Below are 13,518 nucleotides of genomic sequence, written 5' to 3' on the forward strand. Positions count from 1 at the left end.
GCGTGAGCCACTGCACTCTGCCAGCTATTGAGTTTCTTTACTTTTTGTTAATGTTTTTACTTTTATTATTTACACATGTACTTAGATTCACAAATAATTCTATAGGCTTGTCCCCGCACCCCCGAGAAAATCCATATACACCCTTTTCCCCAGCCTGTTGCCCACACTGCAGATAACTTATTTCATGGCTTTTGTCTGATTGTTCTTATCACCTCCATATCTTGAGGTAATATAATGCCCTTTTTTTTGTTGTCATTTGTAGGTCATATCTATCAACTTAATGTTATAGACAATAGGATTTAGCTCTCGCAGTCTCTCACTTCACTTGCCCATTTTCTGTTCCCCAGTTCTATTAATATATGTTAATAACATGGTAATTTCGAAGATAATTTTTAGTGTCTGCATTGTTATGACTATGCAAATGCCTTTCACAGAAGAACCATGTAGTATACGACATGATTATTTTTTGTTTTTTTCTCATCATTTTTCTAGTTGTCTCGGTTTTTCTGTTTGCTTATTTTTCCGTATATTTGTCATTATGTCAACTCTAAAGTCTTTTCCAGTTGCCTAAATTTCCTCTCAGGTTTTTTTTTTCCTTTTTGAGACAGAGTCTCGCTCTGTCACCCAGGCTGGAGTGCAGTGACATGATCTTAGCTCACTGCCATCTCCACCTGCCAGATTCAAGCAATTCTCCTGCCTCAGCCTCCCAAGTAGTTGGAATTACAGGTATCCACCACCACACCCAGCTAATTTTTGTGTTTTTAGTAAAGACGGGGTTTTGCCATGTTGGCGGGGCTGGTCTTGAACTCCTGACCTCAAGTGATCCACCCACCTGGGCCCCTCATATTTTAGACGCCTCTGGTATTACTAATCAGTTATATTGAAACCAGAATTCTGGGAGTCAGGCTTAACTCTTTTCACTCATCTCCCCACACTTAATGTATTCTACCTCCTGAAGATCATGAATCTATCAGTTTCTTTTTTTTTTTTTTTTTTTTTTTTTGAGACGGAGTTTCACTGTTGTTACCCAGGCTGGAGTGCAATGGCGCGATCTCGGCTCACCGCAACCTCCGCCTCCTGGGTTCAGGCAATTCTCCTGCCCCAGCCTCCTGAGTCGCTGGGATTACAGGCACGCGCCACCATGCCCAGCTAATTTTTTGTAGTTTTAGTAGAGACGGGGTTTCACCATGTTGACCAGGATGGTCTCGATCTCTTGACCTCGTGATCCACCCGCCTCGGCCTCCCACAGTGCTGGGATTACAGGCTTGAGCCACCGCGCCTGACCATCAGTTTCTTATTGTCTCTCAACTCATAGCCTTCTTAATAGTTGTTTGCTCTCAAGCCTTCTTCACATTGCTTTTGTAGAGTTCTGTCTAAGCAGGAACTCTCTATCTTTTCACTTTCTGGCCTAAAACCTTTCAACAGCTTTTTAATGCCCGTAAGTTCCGTTTAGAACTCATCAAAATGATTCATACCCTTAGTGCCTTCCTGTTCAGACTTGTCCTTTGCTTCTCTAGGTTCTGACATTTGAATTTATCTTTCCATTAAAACAGTTCTTTTATTATTTCTGGCCTTCTTACTCTGTAAGGAATTACTAGGTCTTAGATGTTACTAGTCTTTTTGTGATGAGTGCCCATGAACTTTTGCTCTTTCCCTTGTTTATACCAGAGGGTTACCCTTGAAATTGTTACTTGTGTTTCCCAGTGACCATAGACCACAAGGACAGGGGCTGTGTCTATCTATCAGATACTTCACCAGTTAGAGTAATTTCTGTTAAGAAATAAGAACATAATAAATGGTAGTTGGTTACAGAAAGAAAAGTTTATTTTGAACTTTTAAGGTCTTAAATTATTTTATTTAGAGAAGTTCTAGTTAGTGAAAAGATTATGGACTTTTTCTTTTACCCAACTTTGTGACTGTTTGAAATTGAACCTTAGTATTTTCATCTAGATTTGGTAGACTAGTCTTGTAATTGTTATGAGGATTAAATGAATTACTGAATAAGAGGTATCCAATAGTTTCTAGCACATAAATGGCTATGTATGTTCATTCCTTATTTTTTGGTTAATTTGTTTTTTTTTTTGTCTCACATGTATGTATATTACACACACGTACTACAACCAGCTTGAGATTGGATTTTGGGCCTATAATTTTTTACTGCATTTAAAAATGAAAGTATTTTAGCTAAAAGTTCTAATAGAACCTCCTTAAGACACTGATTCTTATTTATACTGCTGCTTATGCATAGATCTTTCCCCTGAAAAGCGCAAAGTAGGGGGAGTGGGAGATCACATTGTGATTATCAATATTGTCCCTGTGAAAAATGTAGTGTGCAAATAAACTTAGTATTTTATTTACAGTGCCATTTTTGAAGTGCTAAGAATAGATTGGATATTTTGTATCTTGCCAAGTTTTTCTAGGATAAATATGGAAAATGTATACTGTTATAAACTGTATTTTATTAAATTATCTTAGCATATCCCGAAAGTATTTAATTACTATTGATTGAGCCTTTTGCTGAACTTAGAAATACTGTGATCATAGTGATTAGAGTTGTTAATGTGATTCTTGTTATAACTTGGAAAAATATGCTAAATAGGATCACACGAATAAAACTTATATGTGGTGTTTTCCTAATACATGGTTTTATTTTAGTTTTTTACATTCGGTTCTGGCTTACAGGATTTTCAGTTTTGCCCCAAATATTTCAAATAACTTTTGGGGTTTCTCATCTTCTTCACTAAAAATATTTTTTGTCGTGTTCTTTAGAATATATTTTTTTTCAACTATCTATCTAAAAAATTATAATTCTGATATAGCTTTTATATAGGAAGTATTCAGTGCCTCCTTTTGAAAAATAAATACAACTGTATTTTGAAAGAGAAGTTCTGTGAGTTTTCAAAGAGAACCATTTATAGTTTTATGTTGAAATTGTATTTTTTTAAAACCTTAGTTGATTATTAAATTGGTCATAGTTAACTTTTGATTCATGTAATATCTTTCCACTGGTAGTCTCTATTTAGGAGTAGAACATCAAGTGACAAATAATTGGAGTTTTGAAAACTTGAGGGGCTACACTTTGATGATAGATGTGGAAAAATATGTTTTAAGAAGATTAATCTTAATATGTAATAGTCATAGGAAATGACAAATGGAGATGGAGTTTGCAGTGACTACATTTGATACTGTTACCTTTGGTATTAGGGAAAAGTGAATTTAAGATTTTGAAATGTTTTTAAAAACTTGATAGGAGATAGTAACAATTATGTGTTAATGTTTCCCCTATAAGAGAATTTTGCCAGGGTCAAAGTAACAAGTTTGGGATTATGCATTTTTTGAAGTAAGATATATTTTGTTTTAACATAATGAGTTTGATGTGTGACAGTAGAATATAAAAGAGAAACATGTAGCAATTCAATTATAAACATGAAGAGTCAGATTCTCTAGTAGTTGATTATAAGCTCACCAAGTCAAAGTTTAAATTAGCCAACCTGTTTTCCTCATAAAGAAATCAGGATTGCCTTTCTCTTTCCTAGATCTGAACTATTCAATTATTTTTCTTTTTGTGCCATAGTTCACAAAGATGTCCAAAACTAATGGCTTATCAGAAGATTTGATATGGCACTGTAAAACACTGATCCAAGAAAGAGATGTAGTTATAAGGCTTATGAACAAATGTGAAGACATTTCAAATAAATTGACCAAACAAGTTACCATGCTTACTGGAAACGGAGGTGGATGGAACATTGAACAACCTTCCATTCTAAACCAAAGGTAATCTTTGTGGAATATATTTATTCATATTTTATTGCAATTGTATAAAATATCTGAACTTATTTCTGTATCATGCCTAGAAAGCGATATGGCAACTAATGGTGGGAGAGAACCCCCAGGTATTCTGTAATGGCACATAAGTGGACTGTGAACTGTTTTTCATTGATTTCCCCCACCCCCAAGTAGGATATTTTATTCTATTGTATCATTATAAATTAAAGGGGGGATGGTATGATACTATATGACCTGTGTCATTTTTGCCTGATGACAGATAATTGTTTATATAATCACGGAAACTGAAAAAGCGATTTTAGCTATTCCTATCCATAAATTTGATGTCCTAAAAAAAGTCAGCTGCTTAATTGCATCAGTGTAAAAATTCCTTTCCTAGCTCCTTTTCTTTTTAATCATAAATAAAATGAAAGATATCCCATACTGTGATGAAATATTTTAAATGCTTTGATAAAGCCAGCTTTTAAAATCTCCTTTTGGAGTAGAAATACATCAGAAAGGGAAAGGACAGATAACTTTGATTAAATAGATCATATAAGTATACTTATTTCCCCAATTTACTACTTTCAGTAAAATACCTTACCAGAATTCATGCAAAAAAACAAACACAGAAATATTGTCCAGTGGCCAGTACATATTAAAGTGGTTTTTGTAATTGTGATCGCCCACATTTTGCATGTTGTTGGTAGATTGGGGTGGGGGAAAATTGTTTTGAACTTCCTTTAAAAGTTTGTATATTTTTAAGTAGTTTTGAGACGCAAAACTGTTCAGAATACTTTTTTAAAAAATAATATAAAACTGTTAATAGTATGATACTATTTATAGTGGCAAAACCATGGAAACAAATGGAGTTCCTAAGATAGGAAATAATTGTACTGAATTATGGTATATCCATACTTTGCAATGTTGTGCAACTTTAAAATGAGTTACGTCTGTTCAGAATATTTCTGGTAGGTTAAGATTAGCAGTAGGATCTCATTAAAATTAATTGCCTTAGTTGCTGATTTTATTTACTTTTGATATTTTTCTAAGTTAATGATCAAAGCATATTTGCTGATCATTGGTTAATAATTTAAAATCAAGGTATGGAAAAAAAAAAAAAACATGATTACTGGCCTTTAATAGTAAGCTACAATCTTTTCTGTGCCCTTCTAGGGTGCTATGGGATGGTGTAGGGAAACGTGATGCAGTTCCCACAAAGAAGCTCTTTTCTCTGTTGCATAGAAAGAACTATATCAGCAAATTCATCTCCTAAAAGTGTAGTTGGAGCTGCTGCTTCTTGTTCTCCAGCATTGGATATGGGGAGTTCTTCACTCTACAAGACTTACCCAGTTGAGTCTACTTTATCATAATTTGGATTTTTAAAAATCAAGTGCTTTATTGCATCACTTAAAAAATTTCTCTCTCAAAACCACATTCACCAAGTCCTGTTATTTGTAAATAGTTTGATCAGGTAATAAATTGTCCTTTCCATTAGACTGAGGATTTTTTATATAAAATATTTAATAGATGAGAAAAATAGTTGTTGTTGCTGTTTTTCTTTTTTTTAAGTGCTTGTTGGATCTTATCCAAAGTACAACTTCTAAAACCTGTATAGATCGTCTCTTTAGAGTTTATTTAAGTGCACTTTTAGGGGGTAGAATTTGTTGTCTTGATTTTTGTTCTTCAGCCAAGGTAAGAGTTGCATATGCAATTTTTACTTGGTGTACTGGCCAGGCATTGTGGGTACTTAGTTTATAGACATTTAAAGTTGTTTCCTTGCTTTAGTAAAGGATTGATTAGCACAGAGGAAAAGATTAGATTATCCTGATGAATAACCTCTCATGCTTACATCTTTCTCTAAACAGAAAAAATTCTTTATAACAAAGTTTACTTTGCTAAAAACTGTTGCAAGTGTATGTGAATTGTAGCAGAAGACAGTTTGCCTTTTAGAAATACAGATATTCCAGAATTCCTTGTGAAAAATGAAATCTTTATAGGGAAAAGTTAAAGTTTTCATATGTACCTCAAAACCATTAAATCCATAATCTTTATTTTAAAATGTCAAAATTTAAATTGCTTAGAATATAATACAATGAGGGAAGAGGAAAAAACCTTAGTATTTCTCCTGTTTTATTTTTACTATATATGTAACCATCTCGATAGCTTTAGTTAATTAATCTGTAATTTATCAGCCTTAAACTGAAAAGATTTCTCACATGTTCAAAATACAATATATTTAATCATGTGTGTCTTGCCTTTTGAGCTAAATCTGCCAAGGTTCTTCTGATCTTGTTCACACTGAACTTGACGGATGGTTTCTATCCTGTTCTTACACAGGAGCTCTGAGACCATGTGACAGTGATGCAAATGCAAATTAACACTGCAGATATGGTTTCACTAACTCAAAAGTAGTAGTATGTAAATGTTTTAGTTTGAACATTTCTGTCGGTACAAACTAATGTTGTGGTAGTATTTGCAAGCAGCCATGTCACACTTACGGGACATAAACTTTTGATCAGACAGCATCCCTGATCTGTTTTCTATGAAATGCTTTAAACAAGCCTCTCTAGCCCTGTAGTTCTGTATTTTAAACTCAAATTTAGCACATTGTATGTACCCGTGGTGTTTCTATTTTATGCCTTTCTCACCTTTGAAAATAATTTTGAAACTAGTTTCTCTGGCAGATTTAAACCCAATTGAATTTTCCGACTGTGAGGAAATCATGGTAACTCTGGAAGGAGTTCTTTCTTTGTTTTTCCTAATGAAACAAGTAACTTCAAAATAGCCTGTTGCCTCATTTTCTTTCACAATCTCAGAAAATTTCTAAATTGATTTTTTTTCCTTAGATAGTTTGGTACTCGTTGAGAAGAAAATACTCATTCAAAAGACCTGAGCAAATCCCTGTGTTCTTAACAGTAAATTGGTGGTTCAGATTTATATTCAGTCATGAAACGTCTTAGAAAACTGTAAAGTGTCAAAATAAATGGGAAGTATGATTATATAGCATCTAAATATTAGGACTACTAGAAAAGAATATCGGTACCCTGTCTTTAAATGTTGTTATAATAAATGGGTTCAGAGTCTTTATCAAAATTACATTTTCTTTGATCCTTTCATGCTAAGAAAGGATCTATAATTGGCAGCAGTTTGGTGATAGTAAATGACCAAGCTACTTGTAATTTAGACAAATCTAACAACAGCAAACATATACACATTAATACTTTATATTTTTATAACAAATACTTCAGTATAATAAAACCATATCATGTCATGATCAAAACACCTTACCAGAATTTCTTTGTGATTATGAGTAAAGCAATATAATTTAAATTTTAAAAAATCTGTGTAGTAGTTGTTTTTAAATTTCTTCATCACTTTTTAAAATGTGATGTTATAGTGAGTATTTTGACAGTTAGATAGACTTCTTAACATGTGTCACAATGAAGAATTTCAGTAATTTTTATTTATTAAGAATATCTCTTGGCTATTTGTAGTAGGTTGTATGTTGGGATGGCATGTGAGCCCTTGGCTACATTTATAAGTGATGTGTGCTTATCAAGTTTCATTAGTCATAAATTGTGAGCCTTATGTGCACAGGATGACTAAAGCATTGGGAAGGATGCATAAAAATCCTGGAGAACTCAGTGTTGGCCATAGGATGGGTGGGTCAGGAAGAGAGAATTTTTTCATTTCGACTATTTACTAGTTAAGTGCTAAGCTCTGGATCACATGTGGATTGGATACTGGCACTACCATTGCAGATACAAATTTGGTTAGCTACATGACCTTGGGCAAGTTACTTAACTTCTGTGAGCCCCAGTGAACTTCTCATCTATAAAATGCAGATAATTAATATTTTCTATTTTTAATATGGATTAAATGAAATAATGCATATGAAGCCCATAGAATAGAGCCTGAAAAATGGTAAATATTCCAGTATTAGCATTTACTGTCACCATTATAGTAGAAAGAATTGTTTTGGATCTGGAATTTAAAATATCTATGATAATATGTTCTATTATTACTTTTATAGTAGTAGCAGAGACATTATATTGACTAGGAAAGCAAAGACAGACATTTTTAAAAATTCAGCAAAAGAATTGTAAAGACCTTAGAAATGCTGCTTTTTCTCCTACCTATACTTTTAATTTTATTAAATGAGAAATGTTTTATAAGTTGCATACCCCACAGATAAAACATAGATTCTGATTTAAGATGGACATCATTCAGCTACTTGTTCTTCAATCAGTTCTAATTGTGTCTTGATTTCAGAGTTTGATCTTTTAACAATGTATTATATTATAGCTATGTCCAGACCCTTCCCTGTGTGCAAACAGGATGTATGCAAGAGGAAATTAAGGGGATAGGATAAAAGCTGGAGAATAGGAGACATGGCCTTGTCCTATGTTTTCACATTAATTCAAGGTGTTCTAGTGAATATGAGAATAGGCTTTGCAGTGAGATTGACATCCTGAATTAAAATCTTAGCCTTAACACTTTGTAGCTCTGCAACCTCAGGCAAATTAAGTTTTTTTTTAATCTGTTAAAATGATGATAGTAGCTACTTTATGGGACTTGTAAAGGGTTAAATGAGGTGATGTTTGAAAAATGGTATCTGTGCCTACATATAACAGATTTTCAATAAATGATAACTGTTAATAGTTTTTAACCATTTGAACTATTGTTTTCATTCCTTTTTTTTCTTCTTCTTCTTCTTTCTGTAATTTAGACAGGGTCCGGCTCTGTCACCCATGCTGGAGTGCAATGGCATGATCTCAGCTCACTATAACTTCTGCCTCCCAGGCTCAAGTAATCCTTCCACCTCAGATTCCTAATTAGCTGGGACTACAAGCTTATGCCACCATGCCCAGCTAATTTTTTTTGTATTTTTGGTAGAGATAGCATTTTGTCATGTTGCTCAGGCTGGTCTCGAACTCCTGAGCTCAAGCAATCCACCTACCACAGCATCGCAAAGTGCTGGGATTACAGGCATGAGCTACTGTTTTCATTCTTTATAACTCTCCCATTTTACCTTCTAAACAACTCATTCTCAGGGATTAGTCTATTGATGCGTTTCCAAATTAAATAAGGTTTTTGATACTTGGATGCTACTTTCTACATAGAAATAATTTTGCTAAACAGGTACTATGTACATTTATACATAGTATACATAATACATACCTGCATGCTCCAGAATTACACATACCACTGATATTGGAGTGATTGGCACACATTCAGAAAGTGTTTATTAAACCTACCTTTAAAGTAGCAAATTATGTTTGTGGTTTCTTTGTCTAAATACTTTTTAGTTCTCTAATGTGCTAAAAATCAAATCAATACAATTCAATTTTCTAGTATAAATACTAGCTTAGTGATATATTCTACTTAATATTTGGATTCTTTATGGAATTAATTTAGAGGTACTATATTATGACCAAATATGGAAATTTTTGATTCTTATCGCCAGAAGGAATAAGAATAGAGAATAAAGTTTGGGAAGATCAAAAAAATCATTTATGTCTTGGGTTCATTTTTTTAAGTAGGTGCATATAGCATCTAACAATTAGTTAAAAGGTAAGGTTAGACCTAGACATTTTAGTTTATATGTGCATTGTAATAACTAATAGAAAACTAATAGAAATAGAAATAGAAATGTATAATATTTGGTACCTCTCTCTTTACCAGTTTGTCACTCAAGCCCTATCAGAAGGTTGGTTTGAATTGGCTGGCATTGGTACATAAACATGGACTTAATGGAATTTTGGCAGATGAAATGGTAAGTGTACTTTATTTGTAGGATTTGTAATTCACAGTGTCATTAAAAGGTATTCTTGTTGTCATTTAAAACATGAAATTTTACTTGCTATTGTAGTTAACTGCTGCCACCTCATTATCTTATATTTTATCTCACCTCACCTTTGTTTTTGATAGAGTTAGTTCTATCCTCCTCACTCCTCCCCAAGATGAAGATAGGCTTGTCTTTCTCATTATCAGATTAGTAAATACATGTTACAAACATAAAAATACAAATTAAAAAATCAAAATCAAAGTTACCTATAATTCCACCACTTAAACAAGAACTAGTTTGGCATTTTCTTTTCTAGATACTATCTTCTGCAGATATTGTGTGTGTATGTACATGTGTACATACATACATTTATGTAATATATGTGCTTTTTCTACAACTGACTTTAAAATTTTAACTTAGATCCCTGTCTTTGTCAGTGAATAAATCCACATATGTATCAGCAACATCATTTCAGCTATTTTATTTTTATTAGATGTCTCTCTGGTTCTCTGTTCTATCCCAAATCACATTTGCTTAAAGCTAAGCTCAGGAAGTTTGTTACAGCCAGTAGTCCAGGTGTTGTCATGTGGAAACTTGACCTTAATCTAACATCTCCATTCCTCCAGCTATAGTTTTTTAAAGTACATATTAAAAATGAGTCATGTTTAGCAAAGAAAAGGTTACATGGTGCATTGGATTCCTAAAATAAAAATTAACAAAGTAATCATACTTGTTCTCTAATTAGCTTCTAGGAAAGTAATCTTTAGTATTGTAAGATATATTCTCACACATACTTCATACTGCCATCAAAACAAAGATACTGTTTATCTAATAGAAAAGTGAATAATATACATAGGATTTCAAGATACTCATAGAAACAGAATTACAGCATTTCATTAGTGTGACAGCACTTGGGTATCAGTCCCCGGTTTGGGGTCTCCAACTTTACTTTTCAGGAGCTATCTGATCCTTGCCAGTTGACCTAATCTCTCAAAACTAATAATAAAATGTCGATAATTTCTATCTCATAAGATTGCATTTGTGGCTGAGCGTGGTGGCTCGTGCCTGTAATCCAAGCACTTTGGAGGCCGAGGCGGGCGGATCACCTGAGGCCGGGAGTTCAAGGCAAGCCTGACCAACATGGTGAAACCCCGTCTTAAAAAAATTAAAAATTAAATTAAAAAAATTTAAAAAAAGATTGCATTTGCTAACAAATGAGGTGTATATTATGTGAAACTACTTTTTTTTTTTTTTTTTGAGGAGACAGAGTCTTACTCTGTCACCTAGGCTGGAGTGAAGTGGCACAATCTCTACTCGCTGTAACCTCTGCCTCCTGGATACAAGCAGTTCTTCTGCCTCAGCCTCCTAAGTAGCTGGGACTACCGGCACCCACTGCCGCACCCAGCTAATGTTTGTATTTTTAGTAAAGATGGGGTTTCACCATGTTGCCCAGGCTGGTCTCAAACTCCTGACCTCAGGTGATCCACCCACCTCAGCCTCCCAGTGTTGGGTGTGAGCCACTGCACGCAGCCAAGCCATGAAACTATTTTTGTGACCTGTAAAGCCCAACGCAATATTTATAAAGTTGTTGGCTTAGTCATCTAGCATTGCTGTAACAAAATACTACAGACTCAGTTGTTCCTCACAATTCTGGATGTAGACAGCCTAAGATCAAGATATTGGTAGGTTGGATTTCTCCTGAGTCCTCTATTTGGCTTGCAGACAGCGACTTTCTTGCTCTGTCCTTATGTGGGCTTTTCTGTGTATGTACACATGCCAGGTATTTCTTCGTACAAGGACAGTCATATTGGGTTCAGGTCCCATATTTATGAATTCATTTAGTTTTAATTTCCTCCTGTAAAGCCCTGTCTCTAAATGCAATGATATTGAGGGTTATGACTTCAACAAGTATTGTCTGTGGGGAGGAGGTAGGCACAATTCAGTTCACAACAGTTGGCTGGCATTTACTTCCCCTGAGGAACTGTATCTCCTCAGTAGCTTTTTAAGACCATTTTTTAATGGTCTCTAATTTAGTTGCAGTAAAATGTACAAATGTACAACTTAGTGACTTTTTATATACATGTACACACACGTGACTACTATCCAGAGCAACTCTTCCATCGTCCCAGAAGGTTTCTCATGCTTTTTTGTAGCCATTGCTTCTACCACTGTTCCCATACCTATTGTCATGGATTTTTTTCTGGTTATACAGTATGTGTAGTTTACTGTATACTATTTGTTTTTGGTTCATTTGGTGAATATAATGTTATTGAGATCCATCCATGTTCTTACATGTATTCGTAGTATTGCTATATGGTATGGTAGCCCGTGGTATAAATACACTGCAATTAGTTGATCTTCTGTTGGATATGGATATCTTAAGTTTCCCTCCCTCCTCCCTCCCTTCTTTCCTTCTTTCCTGTCTGTCTGTCTGTCTGTCTATCATGACAGGGGCTTGCTCTGTCACCCAGGCTGGAGTGCAGTGTTGTGCTCTCAGCTCACTGCAGCCTCAACCTCTTCAGCTCAGGCAGTCTGTTTACCTCAGCTTCCCAAGTATGGATCACAGACATGCGCCACCACACCCAGCTAATTTTGTAAATTTTTGTAGAGATGGGGTTTCACCATGTTGCCCAGGGTGGTCTTGAACTCCTGGGCTCAAGTGATCCACCTGCCTCAACCTCCTAAAGCTCTGGGATTACAGGCTTACACCATCATGCCTAACCTATGTAGGTTATTTCCAGTGTTTGGCTATTAAAATAAAACTATGAACATTCTTACCCAAGTCCTTTTGCAGTCATATGCTCTCATATCTCATGATTATATTCTTAATGGTAGAATTGGTAGGATAGATTAGGCATATGTTTCCTCCAGTTAATCGTGGGATATTGTCCTCAAACCATTCAGTGGATATTAAACATTCACTGTGTATAAGCAATAAGCAAAATTATATCCTTTCCATGCAAAGCAAAAAGTCTTCCATATCTAACATGTGTTAGATATGAACTAGCAATGATGATCCATCCATCCTGCTCAGTAAAGTAAGTTTTACCATCATTTGGAGATTATGATCAATTCTGTCATTTGAGAACTAAGAACATAGTAGAAATTCCTTTAGAGTTGCATTATGGGAAATCAAAAGTGAATACAGCACAGAAGTATTCCTTTTTATTTTGTATTTTTATATATTTATTGTTTGCTTGTTTTAAAATTTCATATGTTATCTTTTAAACTTTTAGGGCCTAGGAAAAACTATTCAAGCCATTGCATTTCTGGCATACCTCTATCAGGAGGGTAATAATGGTCCTCATTTGATCGTTGTTCCAGCTTCAACTATAGGTTTGTAATACGGGAGACAACTGTATTTAATTTTATCATGTTTTATATAGGTAGAAGACAGTGTGTATATGGGTGTGTGTCAGAGGGTGTGCCGTGGTTTCTTAGTGTGTAGAAATGAATATTAATTTTATGGTCTTTTTATACTTTTCTCTTTTGTGTATATATGTGTGTTTGATTATATTGGCAGTCTTTTAAAAAGAAAATAACTCAAATGTAAGTTCTTTTTAAATCTATAGACCAGGGACCACTTATTGGTTCATAATACTTTTAGTTACTTTTAAAAGTGACTAAAAGAACATGAGTACTTTTAAATGTAAAATTAAATGTTTATTGGATGAAGGTATCTCATTAATTCCTATTCATGTAACTGTTCCATTCTTTCTCAGTTTGTTGGATGTAGAAGTTAGAATAAGAGAATATTTGTAAATGTGAATGTAACAAAGAAAACCTTTCCCTTTAAATTGTCGGTTAATAATCAACTGTAAATATAATATTTGATCCTCTGCCCTTCATTTTGATGCCTCACAAAACCTCAAGATTGTTTTACATAAGTTTCATAAGGAGTGATACTGTAAAGGGTCTGTGATAAAAAACAGTCATCATGGTATATTTTCTTTTTTTTTTTT

At 34.3% G+C, this 13,518-nt stretch overlaps 1 protein-coding gene across 4 annotated transcripts in view; it reads left to right on the forward strand.

Annotated features, from left to right (window-relative positions):
• Positions 1-13,518, forward strand: part of SMARCAD1 (SWI/SNF-related, matrix-associated actin-dependent regulator of chromatin, subfamily a, containing DEAD/H box 1) — a 78,595-nt gene that overhangs the window by 48,572 nt on the left and 16,505 nt on the right. For all 4 annotated transcript variants that reach the window (XM_017542402.2, XM_037743426.1, XM_017542404.2 and 1 more), the window contains 3 exons: positions 3,575-3,774; positions 9,454-9,544; positions 12,793-12,892. In XM_017542402.2, coding sequence (XP_017397891.1) covers positions 3,575-3,774; positions 9,454-9,544; positions 12,793-12,892 — 391 coding nt within the window. The remainder of the gene's footprint in view (positions 1-3,574; positions 3,775-9,453; positions 9,545-12,792; positions 12,893-13,518) is intronic.

Source organism: Cebus imitator, unplaced genomic scaffold, assembly GCF_001604975.1.
Source record: "Cebus imitator isolate Cc_AM_T3 unplaced genomic scaffold, Cebus_imitator-1.0 Scaffold144, whole genome shotgun sequence".
NCBI classification, from domain to species: Eukaryota; Metazoa; Chordata; class Mammalia; order Primates; family Cebidae; genus Cebus; species Cebus imitator.